At 33.8% G+C, this 21,328-nt stretch overlaps 2 protein-coding genes across 3 annotated transcripts; both read right to left on the bottom strand.

Moving 5' to 3' along the window:
• Nucleotides 1-2,509: 2,509 nt before the first annotated feature.
• Nucleotides 2,510-8,799, bottom strand: LOC108329216 (homeobox-leucine zipper protein ANTHOCYANINLESS 2). 2 transcript variants are annotated; one of them, XM_052872786.1, is made up of 10 exons: nucleotides 8,618-8,799; nucleotides 7,932-8,370; nucleotides 7,591-7,808; nucleotides 7,354-7,471; nucleotides 6,542-7,237; nucleotides 6,163-6,264; nucleotides 5,863-6,075; nucleotides 4,379-4,553; nucleotides 3,911-4,278; nucleotides 2,510-3,330 (listed from the first exon to the last, which is right to left on the bottom strand). In XM_052872786.1, the coding sequence occupies exons 2-10, from the start codon at nucleotides 8,121-8,123 to the stop codon at nucleotides 2,959-2,961; spliced, it is 2,454 nt and encodes an 817-aa protein (XP_052728746.1). In that variant the 5' UTR covers nucleotides 8,124-8,370; nucleotides 8,618-8,799; the 3' UTR covers nucleotides 2,510-2,958. The 2 variants fall into 2 exon arrangements, with proteins under 2 accessions (XP_052728746.1, XP_017418815.1); XM_017563326.2 differs by lacking the exon at nucleotides 8,618-8,799 and having other exon boundaries at nucleotides 7,932-8,418.
• Nucleotides 8,800-18,533: 9,734 nt separating this feature from the next.
• Nucleotides 18,534-19,514, bottom strand: LOC108327244 (uncharacterized). The gene has a single exon (XM_017560967.1). The coding sequence runs from the start codon at nucleotides 19,512-19,514 to the stop codon at nucleotides 18,534-18,536; it is 981 nt and encodes a 326-aa protein (XP_017416456.1).
• Nucleotides 19,515-21,328: the final 1,814 nt, after the last annotated feature.

Here is a 21,328-nt window from a genome sequence, read left to right as displayed (position 1 = left end):
TTTCATAAAAAACATATTCATTTCTTTATCTACTAAATATTAATTAAATAATTTTTAAAAATAGAAATTACAATAAAAATAATACTATTGAGTATTTAATGTTAGAAAATATATTTTTTCTTTAGAATGTCAAATACTAATGAAGAAATTATAATTTTATAAATGTTAAATAATAATTAAATAAAAGTATACTCAAAAAAATGAAATGCAATAAGTTACAAAATTAAACAATAGAAAACAAAAATATAAGTTTGTAAAGTTACCTAATGAAAAGCTTTTTAGTAATTTGAAACCGAAACAAATATGAAAATAAAGAGAGAAGGATAAATATGTTCACTCTCAACTCTTTTTTTCGTACCAAATTTACAAAATTAAATACTACTTGTATTCATATTTTACTGAATTTTTTTATTAATAATAACTATAAATAAAAGAAAGAAATATTGATGTCTCAACTCATGTATAATACCAATAAAAACATTGAAAATGATAAATTGAAACCTTTGAATATACTAGATTTTCTTTGAATATACTAGATTTTATTAATAAAATTTTTTTGATAATAGACTATGTGTTATTATTTTATTGGTTCGTATATTTGGAACGGACCAATTACAAACTATCACGTAAGCGGTTGTAAAAAGTTGTTAAAAAATTATCAAAAAAAAATGTTGTTAAAAAATATTTTCTTTTTTTATATATATAAGAAATTATATAGTCTTCTAAAAAACATTCAATTTCTCATATATATATATATATATATATATATATATATATATATATATATATATTTATTGATAAAGTCTTGTAAAAAACATTCAAATTCTTTAATAATTCAGGTTAAATTATATAGCTGTATCACATTCAAACGTTAAGCTAAATGTTCATCCACATAATTTAATACGTTAGTTTCTTTCAATAATTATAAATCTCACTCTGTTAGAGGAATGATTAAATTAATTCAAATTTAACTATCCAAACATCGTAATATAACAAAAGACGTGGTTCACATTCTTCAGCAATTCTTTAATACATAAAGAGATACAAACCCTATTTATTAAAATATGTAAACCCTTTTATATATAATAATCCAAATCACAATGGACATACATTGCTTTCACAGTAGAATTCAGTTATGGCAGAATATTTTGCTGGCTACCAAATAGACCAAGTTTCTTTTCAAAACGAGTCACATAAACTTCCTTTTCCTCAGAAAAAAAAAACACTATTATGCATCATTAAAATGAAGAGTGAAAAACAAACATGAGTAATATTAGGTTTTATTCTTTAAGAAATATTGTCTCTTTCAGAGAAAAATGAAAGAGTGTGAGATATTTGAATTTATGTAATAAAAATATCTGATATCTGAAATTTATTTACAGTAATGAAGGTGTGGTGACGCAAGTATGTAAGTATGTAGTGCATTAATGATGGCAACGCTTCTCCCAACACCTTCTGCTCCCTCATTTAATGCAATCACACGCTCATCACCAAACACTTCCATTCTATTTTATCTTTTCAATTCTCTCAAAAATAAAAATATAAAACTTAAATCCATTTTTTTCAACAATTTAATACCTCTTGTAAAATTCAGATATTTGATTAATTAAAATTTTCAAAATCATCTTTCCACAATTATATACACAGAAGCCATATTCTTTTTTGTAATCATATTAAATACATATTTTTTACTATTTCCTTGTGATAGCATACTATTTTTCATTAAAGACCTTGAGATTATTTAATCTTCCTAATATTATTTTACAGTACGATAATTTTGCATGAAAAATTGTCTAAACTGTAGTTTTAATTTATTTCCAACATTTAGAATAATTAGTTTGGTCATTTCACTTTTTTCTAAAAATGCTCAAACTATAAGTTGTGTATAATAAAAATGTATTGGTTTTAAAGACTAAAAATCAGGTATTTTAAAAAATTAAAGATAAAATGATTATTTTGAAAAATTAAGAAAAAGAAATTAAAACATGACTAACACATTGTTTTTTTTTTCTGTAGTGATTATCTTATGTTACATCTTATCAGTATTATCATTTTGGTTAGAAATATAATTTCTGAGTTGATAGATACTTATCCACAACCAGAGTTATTTATTGTCTTGTTTATTATTAAACTCTCACTATCAGCAAACGGCGCGTGGATAACAACAACCCATCACCATTGTTTATCATTTTGAGAACACAAGTCATGTGTTCATACTTGTAGATTTTCAGTTTCTTCATTTCTCAACCAGAGGAAGAACCAACGTTAAAATGTCACTTTTTGCACACGCTAATTATTTTTTTTTTTTTAAATTATAGTAGCCAACTTAATAAATATAAAATGTTTAGATGAAAAATAAAGAAAATATATTTTAATTGACAATAAAACATTGATAACCATGTGCCACTAACTTTTGAAAGTTAGTGTCATTATTGAGAAATAAGCTTAAAAGAAGACGAGACATGGAGATACTAAAATTAAGAAAAGAAAAAGGTATAGGATCTAAAAATGTCAAAAAATGAAAACAAATTATTGATTTGATCATATGCAACAAACTACTAGATCCAATTCTAGCAAACTCTCAAGTCAATACAGATAAAAATAACCAGAAACACAATTTTGTTCCTTTTTCTCTTTTCTTTTCTTCTGCTGCTACTGCTAGTAGAGCAGACAAAGGGTCGACCCGAGTCAATACCCGAACCACCACCCCTGCCATGTGTTAAAGATCCTAACCCGACCCGAACGAGCCTCGGACCCTCGACACCTTGCAAGGAGTTTTCACACCCACGCGCGGTTCGTTCTTGACTCAACACCCCCACCCCTCGCGTCATTCACACGCGCCACTATCGCAACTTTTAGCTACAACAAATTTGAACTAATCCCCAAAACCAAACAAAATAATAGTAATGATAATAATAATAATAATAATAAACAAGTCACGTGAGGCGCCCGTGACACTCAACTCTCGCTGTGAAGCGCTGCTTTTATCTTCTGCACTGTGCACGAGATGAGGTTGTTCACGGTCTCCACCGACTCCACCGTCAGCTTCGCCGTCGGGAGGCTGTTCACGAGAATCTGGAACGCCACCGTCAGAAGACATCCACCCGTCCTCTTTTGCGACGCGCCCCCGTGTTGCTCTCCGCCAGCCGCGGATCCATCCGGGACGATGGCGAACCCCGACGGGAGAAGCGCCACGTAGGCAGAGTCGCCGCCGTTCATCACCACGTGCATTGCGGGAATGTCCACCGGCGCGTACACCACAAGCGACCCCGACGCGTCGGTGCACGTCTCCTGCAAAATCAACATGCTGCTCTGGTTCGCATTCATAGCCTGCAAGAAGAAAAATAAAAATACAATAATAAGCTGTAAAATTAATAAAGAAAAATAAAAATAAAAATAAAAATTCAACTTTAGGTGTTGTCGTTTTCGTTAAGTTCGGTGGGGGGTAGTCAAAGCCCGGTACCACCTTTTTTTCCCCCAAATTTAAAAAAATTAGGGCAAAATAATGAGGTCAGAAGAGAGGAAAATAGAAAGTTGACAAAAGTCCTGAATTTTGACTTTTTATAAAAGTTTGCTGAAACAAACGCTGCCCTATTTCTGGTGCCAATTGTCTTCATAGATACTTCCAAAATTTCCAACCCTGTCCTTCTCAATTTCACCTTTTTTATCCTTCACACTCCGCGACAATTCATCATTCACGTTTCCTCTTCTCTACCACATTTTCCTCTCACAATGGTAAAACACCACTTCCCCAACATTAAAAAACAAAACCAATCTCTCCTATTTTCTATGCATGTCTGCAGATAATATCAACTTTAACATAATAACACAAACTAATTATATTCACTCATCATAAGGGAAATCTGCATTGTATCTATCTATGTATGTATATATATATATATATACGTACACTGGCTCTGAGGAGGGAGACACAGTTAGCATGGTCTTGTCCCTTGGCAATGTGAGCCATCTCTTGCATGGGTCCACCGTTCGAGAGGATGTCCCACTCACTCCGGAGCCGCTCGTCGCGCAGGAAGTCGAAAAGTCTTTGGGGCGACACCGGCAGCCACACTGAGGTGGCTGCGCTGAGAACAATACCCGGCGGCTCGCCGGGGTCGTCCACGCTCTTCCTTGTCATCACCCTCACGTCCTCCCCCACGTTCCCCGCGTTCAGCTTGTTCCACTTGTGCACCGTGGAGGCACAAACTCCAGCACAGAAATTGTTCGTCATGCGTTGTGCTAGCTTCAGCATGCTCCTCCTTCCACCTGAGCTTATTGCTGCAACACCCAGATCATAGAAATTAGTAAATTCGTAACATACTGTGATGTCAAGATTAAAAGATTACAAATATCTAATTTTGACTATCTATGAATGTACCTGAATGTTCTCTAGAGGGAACTGCTGAGGACATTAGAATGGCTAAGCACTCGCATTGGCGTTGAAGGGTGGCAACCCAACGTTGTGCACCAAACCCCGTGCCTGAGCTCAACAAGGGTCGGTACAGCTGGTGAACTTGGCTTTCGTCGTATTCTGCATGTTCCACCCATGTCACCTGTGTGTAATTCAAACAAATGTCTGTTATATATATTATACTCTCATACCCACCATTATTTTTGTTTTATGAACCTAAAATTAACTAATTTTGTCATCATGCTACAAAGTGGACCATTTGAGGAACAAATAATAATTGTTTTGTGAACACTTGGGTTAGTTGATTAGAAAAAATGAGTTAAATCAGTGTTTTAAGTTTTTGGGGGGTTTAAAGAAGATGGTGTGCTGAATAGAAGAAGCATGTGGAAGGGAAATCATGGAATATCAAAGAGAGACAAAGTATCTGTGGAGCCTGGAGGAAGTACATAAAATATAAGGTACTAGATAGAGTGACCCGGGATATGGAGTATAGCTACTACAACGTGCAGTGTAAAGGGGCATCGAGATTTGTTACGACAGTGTGATGAACTCATCCCAAACACCCAAGAAACAGACAAAATGTTCAGTCTTTGATCTTGACTCAAAGGGTCCTCATTGAATATATTTATATAACAGACCTATGGACTATAGGGCTGGAACCAGGTCACGTATAGTCTACAAAATTAAATAATGCTTAGGGAATGACAAATGTAGCATAAAAGAGTGGAATAGAAACATCATATGAATTGTTTATGGAATAAAAAAGTAGGTGAAATATTGCAAGGCAAATTGCTCAAAGGGGGATATCTAATTAATGTGTTCGTGCTACAAAAATTTAAGTGATAGAGACTTCCATCAATAAATTAATGGGATAACCTAGATTTGTGCAACATGGTGTATTACTCAATTAGTTTATGGGATCAAAATCAGTTGTTGAAAATTAAAGATTGGAATATAATTGAGACAAAGGGAAGCATACTATCTCAGGGTGCAAATTCTTTGAGAGACTAAAAATATATATTGGAATCATCACTGACAGAGTGGTTCTATAGTGAGTAATCACTAAACAAGCCGAGTTACTTAGAACTAGGAGCCTTCTATGTAGCTTGGAAAAGCAAAAGCTCCATGATTCCTTAGCCTGGTGTTTTGCCCCCACTTTAAATAATGCACAATTAAGCTACCATGGTGCAGTTACTTGCACCCACTTGGAAAAAATACAATAAATGTGATGAAAACATGAAAGCAGGTGAGATAGTACGGTTCAGTAGGTGGCCTATATATATATATACACACACATATATATTTAGAAAAGTATTAAGACAAAAGGCTTGGCAGAATGTACTAGTAAATCATTTTTACTGTCTTCAAAAAAGAGAAAATTGGGATGCTAAAATTGCAGCGAGAACATAAAACCAGCCATTAACTAAGAAGAATATTGGTAATTTACTCACCTTAGAGTAACCATTTGGCATATCTTGCACTACGCAACCAGAAGGAAGCCTCCTACAGTTCACAAAAGTGGGTGCACCAGAAGTTTCTCGGATGGTGTCTATGGACACATCCACCACTGCCCACAAGCCCTCTGCGTGCTGCTTGCAAAAGCGTAGAAAATTGACCTCACGAACAGGAACCAAGGGCGAAAGGACTTGAAGTTCAGCATGCATCTGAGAATAAATTTTATGTCATTGAAAAATTGAAAATTTTTTGTTTTAAAAGGAAAAGTAGTTTGTAAGAAAACAATTTAGACTTACAAGCTGAAGGGCACCATTCCTAGTTCCATTTATTCCATTAGATATAACTTCAGCGGTTGAGGTTCTAGCAATCATACAAGGGAACATCTCTGACCATCGATTCTGTCACAGCAGAAAGTAAATCAGTTTCACACGCATTCAAAATTAACAGGGACTGGCATCTCTTTTCTTATATAGTACTATTTTTAATATACTATTTATGTTAGAAATGAGACCCCAAAAAGAATAATAGAGATATTCACGTTACTAACATTACTGAAGAAGAACATCAACATAAAATGAGAAAATAACAAAACCAAAGGAGCCAAGAATAATAAAAGGTATTAAATTAGAGGGAGGAAAAGTTTGAGAAAAGTGTGAAGGTAGTTGAAGGGCTTACTGAGTCCATTAATGTTTCAACAAGAGCCAAGCTGTTTATGATGACCATGCCAGTTTGTCTAGAGGCCTCGGTGACAAAACCATTGGGTCTCAAACCAATGCAAGGTGTCATTGTCCTTGTGTACTCCTCATAGTTGAGAATTTCTCTTCCCCCTTCCAAACTCCTGATCCAAAGAGGCTCCCCGGTCTGAGCCATCTTCACCAGCTCATCCATTGCAGCCAAAGCAAGTTCCAAAACAATAGACCTCTCCACTGACCTGTCAAGCCCAGCAGTCACCACAGTTGATGTTGCAGTTGGTCTAGTTGAAGGTGACATCATAGCTAAGGGGCTTGATATCCCCACCCCAAAATCAGGCAATGTTGCAGGCACAGTGCTCAAACCTCCAAAACCATTGCTCCCAACCCCAAGCTCCAAGCTTGAGTTTGGCAATGGAGGCCCAATTGAGCTTGTTAAAGAAGAAATGGGGCGACCCAAAAACTTGCCAGCGAGTGCACAAACACGGTCTAATTCATCCTTCAACCTAGCATTCTCGATCCTGAGATGCTGTTCTTCAAGTGAAATCTCACCAATCATTGCAGGACCACCACAGTTTGAGCACATAGGATTTCTCATAGCCTCCCTCATAGACATGTTCTCCGCTCTAAGCTTGTCATTCTCTTGCCTTAGCAGCGAGTTCTCGTGCCGTTCCAATTGTGTCTAAACAACACAAACGATCCATGGTTTCAGAACTCCCAAAAGAAGGAAATTGAAAGTGAAAATAAAATAACTCGAAAGAAGGAAAAGTTTTGACATAAGGGTAGTGTTGGTTTTACCTTCATTTGTGTTCTTCGATTTTGGAACCAAAACTTTACTTGCCTCGTTTCCAAATTCAGCCTTCTGCTGAGTTCAAGCCTTTGCTTCTCATCCGGGTGAGGACACTCCTTGAAAAGCCTAAAACCCAGAAAACACAAACGAAAAATCAAAAACAACACCTCCAAAAAAAAAGCAAGAACAATCAATATGAACCTTAAAAAAAAGACTATTTTTTTTAAATGAAAAATTCATCGTACGCTTCAAGCTCTTGAATTTGCTGAGGAGTGTGTCGGTGATAACGTTTTTTTCTTGGTGGGTTGTCGGCGGCATCAAAATCATCACCAGAAGCTCCATCCATGTTATCACTGCCAGATCTGCTTTCATGCTCCTCTTCCCGGCTCCTTCTCAACCCATTTTGCTCAAAATTCTCGGGCATTAATCTGTTCATATCCCCTTGTCCGTCGACATCACTTTGCTGTGTTTTTTTTGCCAAACAAAACAAGAAAACCAAAGTAAGAAGAAAAAAAAAAGAACCACCCAAAACAAAAACCCTTATGAACAAGAAGAAGAGAAGTAAAAGGGTAGGGATGATTCTCACAAGCGCAAGAGAAAGGCCAGGAGAGTTAAACATGGATTTGGCCAACGTAGGACTGGCTAAACGAGGCTGCGAGATTGCACCAGAGGGCATTATATCGTTGCTGTGGTTGGAACCGTTGCTGTAAGGAATATCTGATACGATCCTACCCCCTCCACCACTTTGTTTGACCTCAAGAAACCCCCCAAAACTCATCAAAGTAGCCACTTTTGCTTTTCTTTTTCTCTTTCTCTTCTTCCTTTCGCCAATCAAACAAGCACACCCCCCACAGAAACTGCTACTACTCAAAGCCCCTCTGAAAAACTCAAGCTGCCACTAATGACTCAGCCTTGTCGCAGAAACTTTTAATCCTCGCGTCGATTGATTCGTCCAACCCCAGAATTTCCCAGCCATGTAGCACCACAAAAGATGAAATGGGTCTCTCAGAATCTGCCTTATATACCTGAGAGCGCAATCAAAAAAGAACCTTTTGAAACCAGGGAAAATATAAATAAATAATAATACAGAGAGAGAAAGATAAGTAGACAAAAGGATAAAGCCCAAAACATAAACAAATAAATGCTGTCTTTATTTTTATTTTGTTTCACACTCTTATTATTTAGAAAGTTAAAAAAAAAACAAATATTATTACCAGTTACTCATCAGTAATAACAACATAAGAAGAAAAAAAAAGTTCTTAACTTTGGCACCTTTTCCTTATAAATGAAACGATGGCATAGAACCCTAGTGTTTCAGTTCAGTGTGTGCTGTCTTGTTCCCTGCATGATAACCGCTATGCTTGACTATGGTAAAGCGTGAAAGAGAAGGAAAAGAAAATGAATATTTAAACTAAAAGGTTGTAGATTTGTGCAGAGACAAGAGAAAAGAGAGAGAAGGGGAAAGAGTTGGAGAAGAAAGCAGAGATAAAAGGTAACATGTGGACACTTGAAAGCCTTACAAACACATGCATCCAAAAAGGGTTTGGTTGACTCTTCACACTGTGATCACACACAAAGTCTCTCTCTCTCTATATCTCTATATCTCTTTCCACTTTAACCCTTTTAAAGTCTGTGAATAGCTGTGAAATTTGCAATATACCTTTTGAATAACTTTTTGAGGATATGAAGGAAAATGAAAAGTTTAGTTATGATGGTGTTGCTAAGATGCACGGCCACCCTCTTCTCAGTGTTTCCTATAAACTGATCTTGGGACTCTCAATAATTTGACTAATTTAGCTTAATTCACTCATATGGCAACAAAATCATCACGGAAGTTTACACTTTTAAAAATGTGAATATCAGAAACTTGGGTCCATTTTCCTTTGTCCTTTTCTTCATACATTATGAGCCTATAAGGTCTACTACCAAAATGTATGCACCACTCAGTGAATTCATTTTCTTTTACTACTCAATTCATCTTTCATAAACTTCATTTTTCTTCCATTTTGATGCTCTCATTTCAATTAACCTGATTATCAAAATAATCACAAGAGGAAAGCTTTTTAATTCTCTATGATTTTTCTCTCCCTCCTTCCATTCCTGGTTTTATAGTACACAATATTCATTGAATGCCTTTAATTTTTAATATGTTAATTAAGCTACAATTGAGTAGGTGGATTAGAAGGAAAATATATATATTAATTGTTTTTCTCCTAAGCTGATAACTTAACTAAAATGGTCAAAATAATTAACTCTTTAGTTTAATATATGTCAAAAAAGAAAAGGAAATTTCACATAAAACGAAAACAATTAATAATCTTTTAATTTTTTGTGAGGCACTGTTTTTCGTGTATTTTAGAGTAATTGTGTAAAAAGTAGAAAAAATATATTAAATCACATTAATTATAGGAGAATATAATTACTCCTAACTATAATAATATTTTAACTTTCTTTAAGCATGTTAGAAAATCAAAATAAGATAATAATCACCTCAAAATATGGTTTTAATAATTGAATAAATTTAAAATTTATATAAGAATGTCATACCATTAAAGTTTATTTAAGCTATTTTGTAGTTATTAGCCACCTTAACATATTCTTTTTTAAATACTGTAATTTAATAAGTTAGTTTAACCATTTGGATCTTTCAATTATTGACTATTAATAACTAACTAGTTTTCTATGTTATATTTGAAAAATAAATTAAAAGCTAGATGAAAAGAACAACTGATTAGAAGTCAAAACCTTACCTAGTAGCTAAAATTTATGAAATTAAGTTATTCAATTATAAGTAGTTGCTGAACGTTAAATGATAATATATGATATTTTATATTATATTAATTTAATTATATAAAATATACTTTTTTGTAAAAATATAAGCCCTTTTTTATTCAATTTTATATTAATTTTAATTAAATTAATTATTTTAACTGTCCTTTTTAGTTTGAATAATTTGGGACCATAACAAGATATTTATATGTTTTCTTATTCCCATAATTATGAAATATGTGTCTCTTATATATATATATATATATATATATATATATGTGTGTGTTTTCTTATATTTTGAAATATTTTTTACTAAGTTTTAAATAAATAAAAATAATATGATAAGTGCAGTATTTTTTATTGTGCTGATTACAGTACATGATAATAAAACCACATATTACTAAACAGGATAAACATTAATTTCAATAAAGAGGTTAAGATAAAACTATATAAAATATAGAAAGTTAATTTTTTGAAATTAATTACACACTGAAAAATATTATAATTAAAAGTAAGAGAATAAAGAAATTGATAGATATCAATAAAAATTATATATAAGAGTAATCAAAAACGATAACGAAATACTTCAGTATAAATATTTTTACCTGTAAAATAAAAATTATATACAAATATCTTATAAACATGTTTTGGTCTATCCACACAAATTAGTGCAAGCAAAATGCAAGCATCTCTCTTTCTCTTTGAATGTGTCTTTCCCTATTCAACCAATATTTTATAATTTTTAATTTCTTTCCACGTAAAACAAATTAAATGCTATCATTTAAAAGAACCAGATCCTGAAAATATTCAAAAGAAGAAATATTTCACATTGTATATTTATTATTCTCAACATTTCTCTGACTAGTTTTAATATAGACAATTACTGAATGAACTTAATTTTAAAATTTGTTATTTAACTATATGTGGATTGGTGTAATTTTTTTTTGTTTACATGGATAAGTGGATTTTAATAGAGGTAAAAAAAAATGCTATCTTTTTTAGACATTGATAGAATTGTACAATATTATAAGAAATTGCATCAATTACCTTTTATTGTATAAAATAAGTAATTATGAGTTAATTTAAATGGTTATGATAATTTACCAATTTTTATTCTATAATTATTTATCAAATAAGGAATATTTTACTCAAAAACAAAAGATAATAAATAATTCTTTCCGAACACCTCTTATAAATATATTAGATATTAAATGGCATTATTTATTTGAGAATATACTTACAACTACCAACATTAATATTTTACTTCAATATCTAAGTAAGTGAACATTTCACCTTTCATTTAACAAATAAAAGAACTATTTATTACTGTTAATTAAATTGTTTCAATTCTTTAAAAAATTGTATTAAATTTTATTTTATAATATAACACTAATTATTCAATGATTTCATTATTCTTTTTTAAATAAAGCATGCTTTTAAAAAAATTGTTAACTTCTAGTTGTTTTTATTAATTAGAAAGTTCTTTTAATCATATAAGAGCTTTTGATATAAAATTACTTTTTTAATAATATGTAATGTTTTCAAATATTGCTTTAGATAGCTTTTTTTTTTCAAAATATCTTCAAACATATATCTCTTTTTTTTCTTTTGCCTTAAATATTTATAAATTACTCTTTTTATCATGAGAGAGAATTTTATTGATTTTTTCATTAGAATTTTTCCATTTATTTATTGACTCACATGATTGGCTCAATTCTTTCACATATTCCTTTATTTATTTTAAATTTTCTATTTTTACATATTTATATATATTTTTAATATGATAATGTTAATTTTTACATATTTTGTGTGTTTATTTTTGTAAATAAAATAAACTCTTCTATAAATTTTATCTTGTGTATTATAAATTTTTGTATTGTTTGATGTTTTAAATATTTTATGTTGTTTTATCACATATATTACTTTAAATGTGTGAAATAAGTGAATAAAATATAATTGTGATAAAGGAAAATAAGTTAGAACTCCAAGAAACATAATTGAATAACATGGATTTTAAGGTTACCTAGGAAACATGACTGGATAACAAAAGATAGATTTTAAGACTACCTACATGGAATGACAAAAGAATCACTCTCATTCTTACAAAGTCATAAAACAAACACAGTTGCAAGGCTGCAACTCACTGGGTGAAACAACATAGGAGTTGGGCACCACCACTCTCGTTGGGCGAGAGGAGAAACTGAATGGACAATCCAAGCTAGGATAACCAGTGACGGGCAATGTCAGCACCAAGCGGTGATAAAATGGCACCAAGCGACTCAAAGTCATCGAGCTCATTTTCTTATTTTAACATAGGTTAAACCCCTTTAGTTGTCCCTATTTTTGTGAGTTTTTCCCAATTCAATCCCCGTTTTATTAAAATTCCCAATTTATTCCTAAAAAGTGCTAATTTGAATCAATTGGACCCTGCAGTTAAATTGGGTTAACGGGGTTAAGTTTTTAATGAGGTGAGAGATTAACGTGGCAAGTTTTTTAAACGTAGCATGCTGAAACCTTTATACGTGGCATTTCTTAAAAGATTAGATTTTAATAATAGGGTTTCTGAAATGGGATTTAATAATAGAATTTTCAGTAAGTCGATTTTGCCCTCGCTGTTGCTTCTTCTTCCGGTGAATCACCACTTCCAACAGATCCTCCACGCGCCAATCACATTGCGGCTTGGTGCGATCTGGTGAAGACCCTCACTCTCTAGGGATGCGATCTGGTGCGGCCAGGCGTAGATAATGGGTCTGGTACTCCAGATTAAGTGGAAGGGTCCCAAACTCACGCTTAGCTCGTTGCGTAGAAATGCCATAGCCAAGAACTTCACTAGAGAGGCGCAACCTCAACCTGACGACGTCGTTTTCTGGGACGAGGAGTTTCACACGCTCTGCACCCTCTCTGCCTACAAAGACAATGCCTTTCACCCCTGGGAAATCGCTTTCTCTATCTTCAATGTATGTCTCTCTTTCTCTCCCTCCCTCTCTATTTCGTGTTTTTTTCTCTGCTACAATTTTAGAATTTTAGATTAATTTTGTTTTGAGTTTTTTTTTTCATATCTCGTAAATTGATTTTTTATTTTATTTTAAAGAAGTAATTTTGGGGGTTGATTGGAAAAGGGGTGTTTTTCTTTTTCCTTTTCTTGTTTTTGTGAATTATTATATAATTATAATAATAATTGTTGTTGTTCCTTTAAATTTGATTTTAATTGGTTGGTTCTGTGTTGCAAGGTTTGAATCAAAGGTCAAAGACTAAGATTCTCGTGGTCGGAATTGCGACTTTGAATCTGGCTGAATTTGCATATGTGATTGATCAAAAGGATTTTGATTTAAACATTCCTATTACAGTTTCTGGTGGTGTTGCGGAGTCCTCTCCTTTACTTAGTGTATGTTTATCATCCACGATGTTTTAGTTGATTCTGTCGAGAGACTGATGATTGTTTTCTTAATCAACATTGCGCCTTTGTGTTTGTTGCTTTTGTGTTCATAGTGGTAGCTTTTGGTTGTTGCTTGCAGATATCGATTAGTTTGGAAGAGAGCATAGAAATAGTTCATAAATCAATAGTGCTCGTGCCTTCTTCACCCGTGGTTCAGCCAGGAGAAACTACCTTGGTTGAGAAAGATGAGCTTTCGACCTGCAACCGGAGGCACCGTCGGTCAGAAGCGTCGCTGGCCCGTTTCCTTCCTCTTCCAAAACGGGTTCACCAAATCGCGAGAAACGCCGAACCGTGCATCTACCACTAGCACTCCAACCACCATTTCCACTCTTCTTTACCCATTGCTTCCTTCTCTCTCTATTGTTTCTCAGGCTGGGAAGAAGATTTCTGGGTAGGATTTCTGGGTGGTGCTTGTAATGGAGGATGATTCTTTTTTATCTTTTAATCAAATATTTTTCACGTTAAACTTAGGAAATTACACGTAACATCCTGCTTATGCCACGTTTAAAAAACATGCCACGTCAACATCCCAACTCATCAAAAATTTAGCTTCGTTAGCCCAATTTAACGACAGGGGTCCAATTGACTCAAATTAGCACTTTTTAGGACTAAATTGGAGATTCTAATAAAACGGGGATTTAACTGAGAAAAACTCACGAAAATAGGAACAACTAAAGGAGTTTAACCTTTAACATATGGTGTCGAACATTTCTAAGGTGGCGTCAAGAGGTATCAATGCTAAGTTTTTAAAATTGGGTATTTAGTCATGTTCTTAGCAAAGGTTTTTTGGGATATTCCTTATTTTACGTGAAGAAAAACACCTTGTGTGCTTGGGAGAAGCTCTTTGATGTTATTCAGGGTGCTGAGAAATTTTGTCTTCTCCTTTTTCGGTCTCATTATTCACCCAACGAGGTTTTTCTCTTTTTATATTTGAGAGGAGAATGAACTATGAATGAAAAATGGAGATGCAAAAAGGAGAGACGCAATTGGAGTGTGGAGTAGATGCTAAGAACCATGGGAAAAAGCTTTCAACTTTTGTATGGTTTCAATTTCTTTTCTATCTCTTTAATTTATAAACTCTGAGTTCTTCATCATGGAGAGATAACCCTATTATTTATATTAGATGTAATAAGTTCAATTCTTATGTATTTTGTGATGTTAATATAATATATATATATATATATATTTAAAAACACTAGCCCACAATAGGAACAGTAGAGGCCCACAAGCCTTTAGTCCAAAGACGAGAAATTAAAGTTTCACTAGAAACTTCTTCCCATGAGAACACTGATGAGGCTTAACGTTGTGCGACATTCGATAGCGAAAGGGACGCGTGTTCTTCCAATGTGCTACTCCGGCGAGGTAGACAACGACACCGCTTGGTCAAAAAAGAATGGCAGAGTCCAGGGAGAGAAGACACGACGATAAAAGGTAAGAGAAAAACTGTATTTTTTTCATAATCACCATAGTGTTTGTCTCGAAGCTGTCTTTTTCTTACAAAAGAAAATACTGAAACCCTAGTTATATAGGGTTCCGGTGAGTACAATAAAAGCACCAGGATAATTAATTATCCCTAATAGAAAAATAGAAACACTAAATAGAAAACCCTAAAACATAAAAATATGCTCTAAGGAGCAACAATGACAAAACAAAAACATTAATAGCCTCCCTTCAAGCTGGATGGTGGATATTCACTAATCCAAGCTTGGGGATGATAGATCTAAAATGAGTACGATGAGGGAACTTGGTGAAGACATCGGCAAGTTGCTCCTCTGAACAAATGGGTAGAAGACGCAAAAAGTTGGCTTGAATCTTCTAACGCATGACGTGACAATCCAACTCAATGTGCTTGGTCCGCTCATGAAAACTTTGGTTATGAGTAATGTGCCTGGCAGTGTTGTTGTCACAGTAGAGAACAACAGTAGTAATAGGTTGAACTTGAAGGTCTTGAAGAAGGTAGTGCATCCATTGCATCTCACAAACGGTGGTAGCAAGGGCACGATACTCTGCTTCAGTAGAGGATCTCGAGACAGTGCTTTGTTTCTTTGACCTCCAAGAAACAAAGGAGGACCCTAGGAAAACTCAGTAACCAGTGGTAGATCTTCTGGTGTTAGGTCATGTGGCCCAATCCGAATCACTAAACCCTTTAATTTGTATTTTTGAATCAGCAACAAAGAAGAGCCCTTCTGAAGGGTTGGATTTAACATATCTTAGGATATGTTGTAAGGCCTGATAGTGATAGTTAGTAGGTTCCTGCATGAATTGGCTTAACAGATTAACAGTAAAACATAAGTCAGGTCTAGTATTAGTGAGGTAGAAAAGCCTCCTTATTAATCTGCGATAGATACTGGGATTATCCATATAATTCTCTGTCTTGTACAAAGAGTTAGTGTTGCTCAAAAAGAGGGTAAAGCATGGCTTGCTTCCCAGCATTCCTGTTTCTTCCAAGATGTCAAGAGCGTACTTTCTTTGACAAAGGTGTATCTCCTTTTTCGACCTAGCAACCTCAAATCCCTTGAAATATTTGAGTTCTCCCAGATCCTTTATCTGGAACTGGTGATGCAGAAGAGTCTTCATGTAGGTGATCTCACTCAAAGAGTTTCTTGTTGAAACAACATCATCTACATACACAAGTAAAGCCGTGAAATTTGTGGGGGTTTTCTTGATAAAAAGGGAATGATCAAACTTGGATTGAACATAAGTTAGCATAAATAAAGTGGATAGTTTCTCAAACCATTGTCTGCTAGCCTGTTTTAAGCCATATAGAGATTTAGTTAGCTTGCAGACTAGTCTCTTTGTGTTAATGTCTAAACTAGGGGGAGGATCCATGTAAACATCCTCATTTAGGTCTCCACGAAAAAAGGCATTGTCCACATCTAGTTGATATAGAAACCAACCTTTTGAGGCAGCAAGAGCAAGTAAATGTTTGACAGAAGTGAGTTTAGAAATGGGAGAAAAAGTATCTAAAAAATTTATTCCCTCTTGTTGGGTGTAACCTTTAGCAGCCAATCGGGCTTTATACCTTTCCACAGTACCATCAACTTTGTGTTTTACCTTGTAAACTCATCTACATCCAATGGGTTTCTTTCTAGGAGGAAGTTGGGTTAAATACCAAGTATCATTATCTTGTAGGGCTTTGATTTCCTTCTTCATAGCTTCAGTCCATTCAGGACTATTTTTAGCCTCATCATAGGAGTTGGGTTCCTTGCTAGCAGTTATGGCAACGGTGTACCTTAAATGTTTATCTGACAAAGAATCATAGGATAAAGTATTAGTGATAGGGTAAGGAGTTTCCAAACCATTTTTTACATATAAAGAGGCAGATGAGGACTGATCAGTCTGATGTATATAGTCCTTTAAGTACTTAAGGGTTCTCGTTATTTTGCTAGACCTTCTCTGATTATTTTCTTGTTCTTCTTCAACAAGATTAGTGCTTTCGGCACTGATATCAGTGCTTTCAGTAGGGTTTTGGTCATTCTTTCTATATTCTCAACAAAGTTCTTCTCATGGCTGCAGGACAAATTATTAACAAACAATATATTGTTTTCACTGTCATTGCAGTTATCTTCATTACCCGGCTTATTCTTATAGGAAAAAATGTCTTCATAAAAGATGACATTTCTACTAATGAAAATTTCCCTAATATTGATGTCAAGAACAATGTATCCCTTCACTCCATTTTTGTACCCTAGAAATATTCCCTTTCTAGCTCTAGAATCTAGCTTGTTTCTGTTACTTTCGTGAGTTGAAGCAAAACATAAGCAACCAAAAACTTTTGGATCAAGATAGTTGGGGGATTATTCTGCAGTACATCATAAGGGATTTTACCTTTAATAATAGTAGAGGGAAGTCTATTTATCAAATATATGGCACGGGACAAGGCTAAAACCAATAAGCATAGGGAATGCTAGACTGAAAAATCAGATTGCGAGTAACATTCAGTATGTGTTGGTGTTTACGCTCCACAACAGAATTTTGTTGTGGAGTTTCAACACAGCTTCTTTGATGCTCAATGCCATAAGAATCATATATGTTGGAACAATTAAACTCAGGACCATTGTAAGTCCTAATGATTTTAACAGTTTTATCAAATTGGGTCTTAATTTTTATGATAAAAGCTTGCAAAAGCTCTCTAGTCTGGCTTTTATTATGCATAAGAAAAGTTCAAGTGTGTCTACTACAGTCATCAACAATAGTGAGAAAGTATTTATGTCCATGAACAGAAGCAATGGAAATGGGACCCCATATATCACAATGTATGATATCAAAACAATTAGCAGACAAAGAATTATTATTAGGAAATGGCAATTTGTGTTGCTTAGCATAATGGCAAATGTCACAAGTATCACTAGAAACAGTTTGAACATAAGGAAAAGTCTTGCATATTCTTTCAATAGTTTTGTTCCCAGGATGGCCTAGCCTATAATGCCACAGATTTATATTTACATGCTCATAGGAGAAAACATAACTAGGTGACAAATTCCTTCCAAAAGATTGCAGGTAGTAAAGCCTTGTGTACACATTAGCACATCCAATCATCCTCAATGTAGAGATGTCCTGAATTTGACACATCTTAGAGGAAAAAGTTAGTGTGCAGTTTATATCTCTAGTTAGGCTTTGGATAGATATAAGGTTAAAAGAAAAATCAGGTATGTACAGAACATTAAAAAATATGAAATCTTTAGAAAACTGTACAGTTCCTGCACAATGGGCTGTTACAATTGAATTATTTGACAGTTTAACAGATATAGGTTTGATTTTACTGAATGTCATGAATTGATTCTTGTCATGGGTCACATGATTTGTGGCCCCTGTGTCTATAATCCAAGATAATATACCTTTTCTGTCTTTTGTAGTATCTTTGTGTATTTGGCTCATGACATGAGAAGAACTGTCAGCCTTTTGAAGCATTTGCAGAATTTTCTACATCTGTTCAGGAGTGAAAGAGCTTTGAATAGAATTAACATTGTTTTGTTGATCGGTTTATGTCACAGTGGTGGCAGAGCAAGCATTTGAAGAACCCCATACATTCTGTCCCATATCATTTTGAGTATTATTATCGTTCTTCTTGTACCATGATGGATATCCATGATTAGAATAGCATTCATCAACAGTGTGATTCATTTTGTGGCAAACACTGCTTCCCATAGTTGGGGTTTCTTCCTCTTCCTTGATTCCGAGGGGAAAATCCACATCCATGGCTCTTCCAATTCTGGTTATTCCTCCATTGACTCTGTTTTCACTAGTGCTTGCAAGAACCTTGATGTCATTTTGATTGGTGAGACCGAAGTCATCTTTCTCCTGTCTTTCTTGCTGAATAATGAGAGAAAACACACGGTTAAAGCTAGGTACAGGTTCCATTAATAATATCTGTGTTCTCACAGTATTATAGCATTCATTTAAGCCTTTTAAGAAGCAGATAACATGTTCCATTTTCTTATATTTGTGTGAGACCTTGGATAAATCACAGCTGCAAGGGATCTTGCAGCTACAGCACGGGATGGGTCTAAGAAATTCCAATTCCTCCCACAAAATTTTCATATCAGTAAAATACTGGCTCACACTCCTTTCACCCTGCTTAATAGAATGAATTTCTTGAAGCAAGTCAGAAAATTTAAAATAATCTCTCTTGGAAAACCTTTCTCTCAATTCTTCCCATAGTTCTTGAGCATCTTCAACATATATGACATTTTCTGCTATCTGAGATGAAAGAGTTTTTATGATCCAAGACAACACCATCATATTGCTCTTCTCCCAAGAATCAAAAAGGGGATCATCTCTTTGAGGTTTCTTGATTCCTCCGTCTATAAACTTCAACTTGTTTTTGGAAAGAAGAGCCTTTCTCATATTTCTGCTCCAAGAAGTGTAATTGGACTCATTAAGAACCTGAGAAATGAGGGAGATGCTTGGGTTTTCTCCTAGGTGAAGATAAAAGGGGCTGGAAGGATTATTGAGTTGATCCATATTTTCCATAATGACAAGAAAATCTAAAAGAAAAGGTTAGCACCAAGAAATCAAGAAAAATAAGTGCAGCGGAAGCAGAGGCAGAACAGGTACAGGACCTGCTCTGGTACCATATTAAAAACACTGGCCCATAGTAGGAACAATAGATGCCCAAAAGCCTTAATTAGTCCAGAGATGAGAAAGTAAAGTTTCACTATAAACTTCTTCCCATCAGAACACTGATGAGGCTAACATTGTGCGACATGCGATAGCGAAAGGGACACGTGTTCTTCCAAGGTGCTACTCCGGCGAGGAAGACAGCGGCACCGCTTGGTCAAAAAAGAATGGCAGAGTCCAGGGAGAGAAGACACAACGATAAAAGGTAAGAGAAAAACTGTATATTTTTCATAATCACCATAGTGTTTGTTTCGAAGCTGTCTTTTTCTTACAAAAGAAAATATTAGAACCCTAGTTATATAGGGTTCCGGTGAGTACAATAAAAGCACTGGGATAATTAATTATCCATAACAGAAAAACAGAAACACTAAACAAAAAATCCTAAAACATAAAAAGATGGTCTAAGGAGCAATAATGACAAAACAGAAACATTAATAATATATATATATATATATATATATATATATATAATATTATTAGTTTATATATAATATATGTATATAAGTATGTATGTATGAATATGTGTGTGTGTTTTCATTTCTATGTTAGTATTTGATTTCTAATTATTGTGATATGATCACCCCTAGCTTGATTTTTGGTACTTTAGGTATTGAAAAGTATCTTTTGAACCTAGAACTGAAATTTAGTACCTAATTGAGCTTATATATAGGCATAAAACATGATTATTAAAACTTTTTGGGCTCTTAAACCTAATGCATGATATAACTTGTCGAGGATTCAAGGAATTAGAGCTTAATGAATTATTATAGGGTCAAAGTCACCAAGGATATGATTTGAGTAAACTTATGAGTTAATTTTGACATGAAATTGGAATTGAGATGATTGTGAATGCATGTGAATGAAGTAGATGAAATATAATCTTGATAATTGTAAATAAACTATCTGAATATCTTCTTAGTTAGCTTGATAAAATATCAAAAAAGATTTTTTTGTGTCTTTTTGTAAGAGTTATTGAATGTAAGAGTTGTCATGTATTGCATAAATCCATTTGAAAATAATGATAAATACTTATTACTTACTACGTTGCAACCGATATCGTTTCATTATAACAAAATAGTATACACTTAACATTATTTTTTCTATTATTATAACATTATATAAATACTATAAGGATAAAATAAAGGCTTTAATACTAATTTGGTCCCTGTGTTCGTTGAGTTTTTTCAATGATATCCTAGTTTTTTTGTTCAATCAAGTTTCAATTTTCGTTAATTTTGTTCAATTTAGCCTTTTTTTTTACTAACATTGTTTAAATAGGTAACGATACGTGAACATGGTATATCACGTGTCAGTATGCGGTTTTTTTTACTTTTTTTTATTTTATTTTTTTAGTTTTTTCTTAATTTTAAAAAGTTGGTCCACGTTTCAAGTTAGTATCTTGCCACATGAGAGTAGTAGTGCCACGTGACAATGTCAATATCATGTGTCAGGGCCAGTATCATGTGTCTTAACGAATATCACGTGTCAATGTCTTATATTTAATTCAGTCTCATTTTTTGTTAATATTTAAAATGAATCAATTTTCTCCCTTTCCAACTTAAAACCAAATTTAATTGTTATATAAATGTTATACTGAAATTTTGATTAAAATTCACATTTTTATGAAATATTTTTTTCATTATTTTTAAATCAACTCA

The sequence above is a fragment of the Vigna angularis genome, chromosome 2 (genome assembly GCF_016808095.1).
Source record: "Vigna angularis cultivar LongXiaoDou No.4 chromosome 2, ASM1680809v1, whole genome shotgun sequence".
Taxonomy (NCBI): domain Eukaryota; kingdom Viridiplantae; phylum Streptophyta; class Magnoliopsida; order Fabales; family Fabaceae; genus Vigna; species Vigna angularis.
This window is presented reverse-complemented; position numbering and strand designations above follow the sequence as displayed.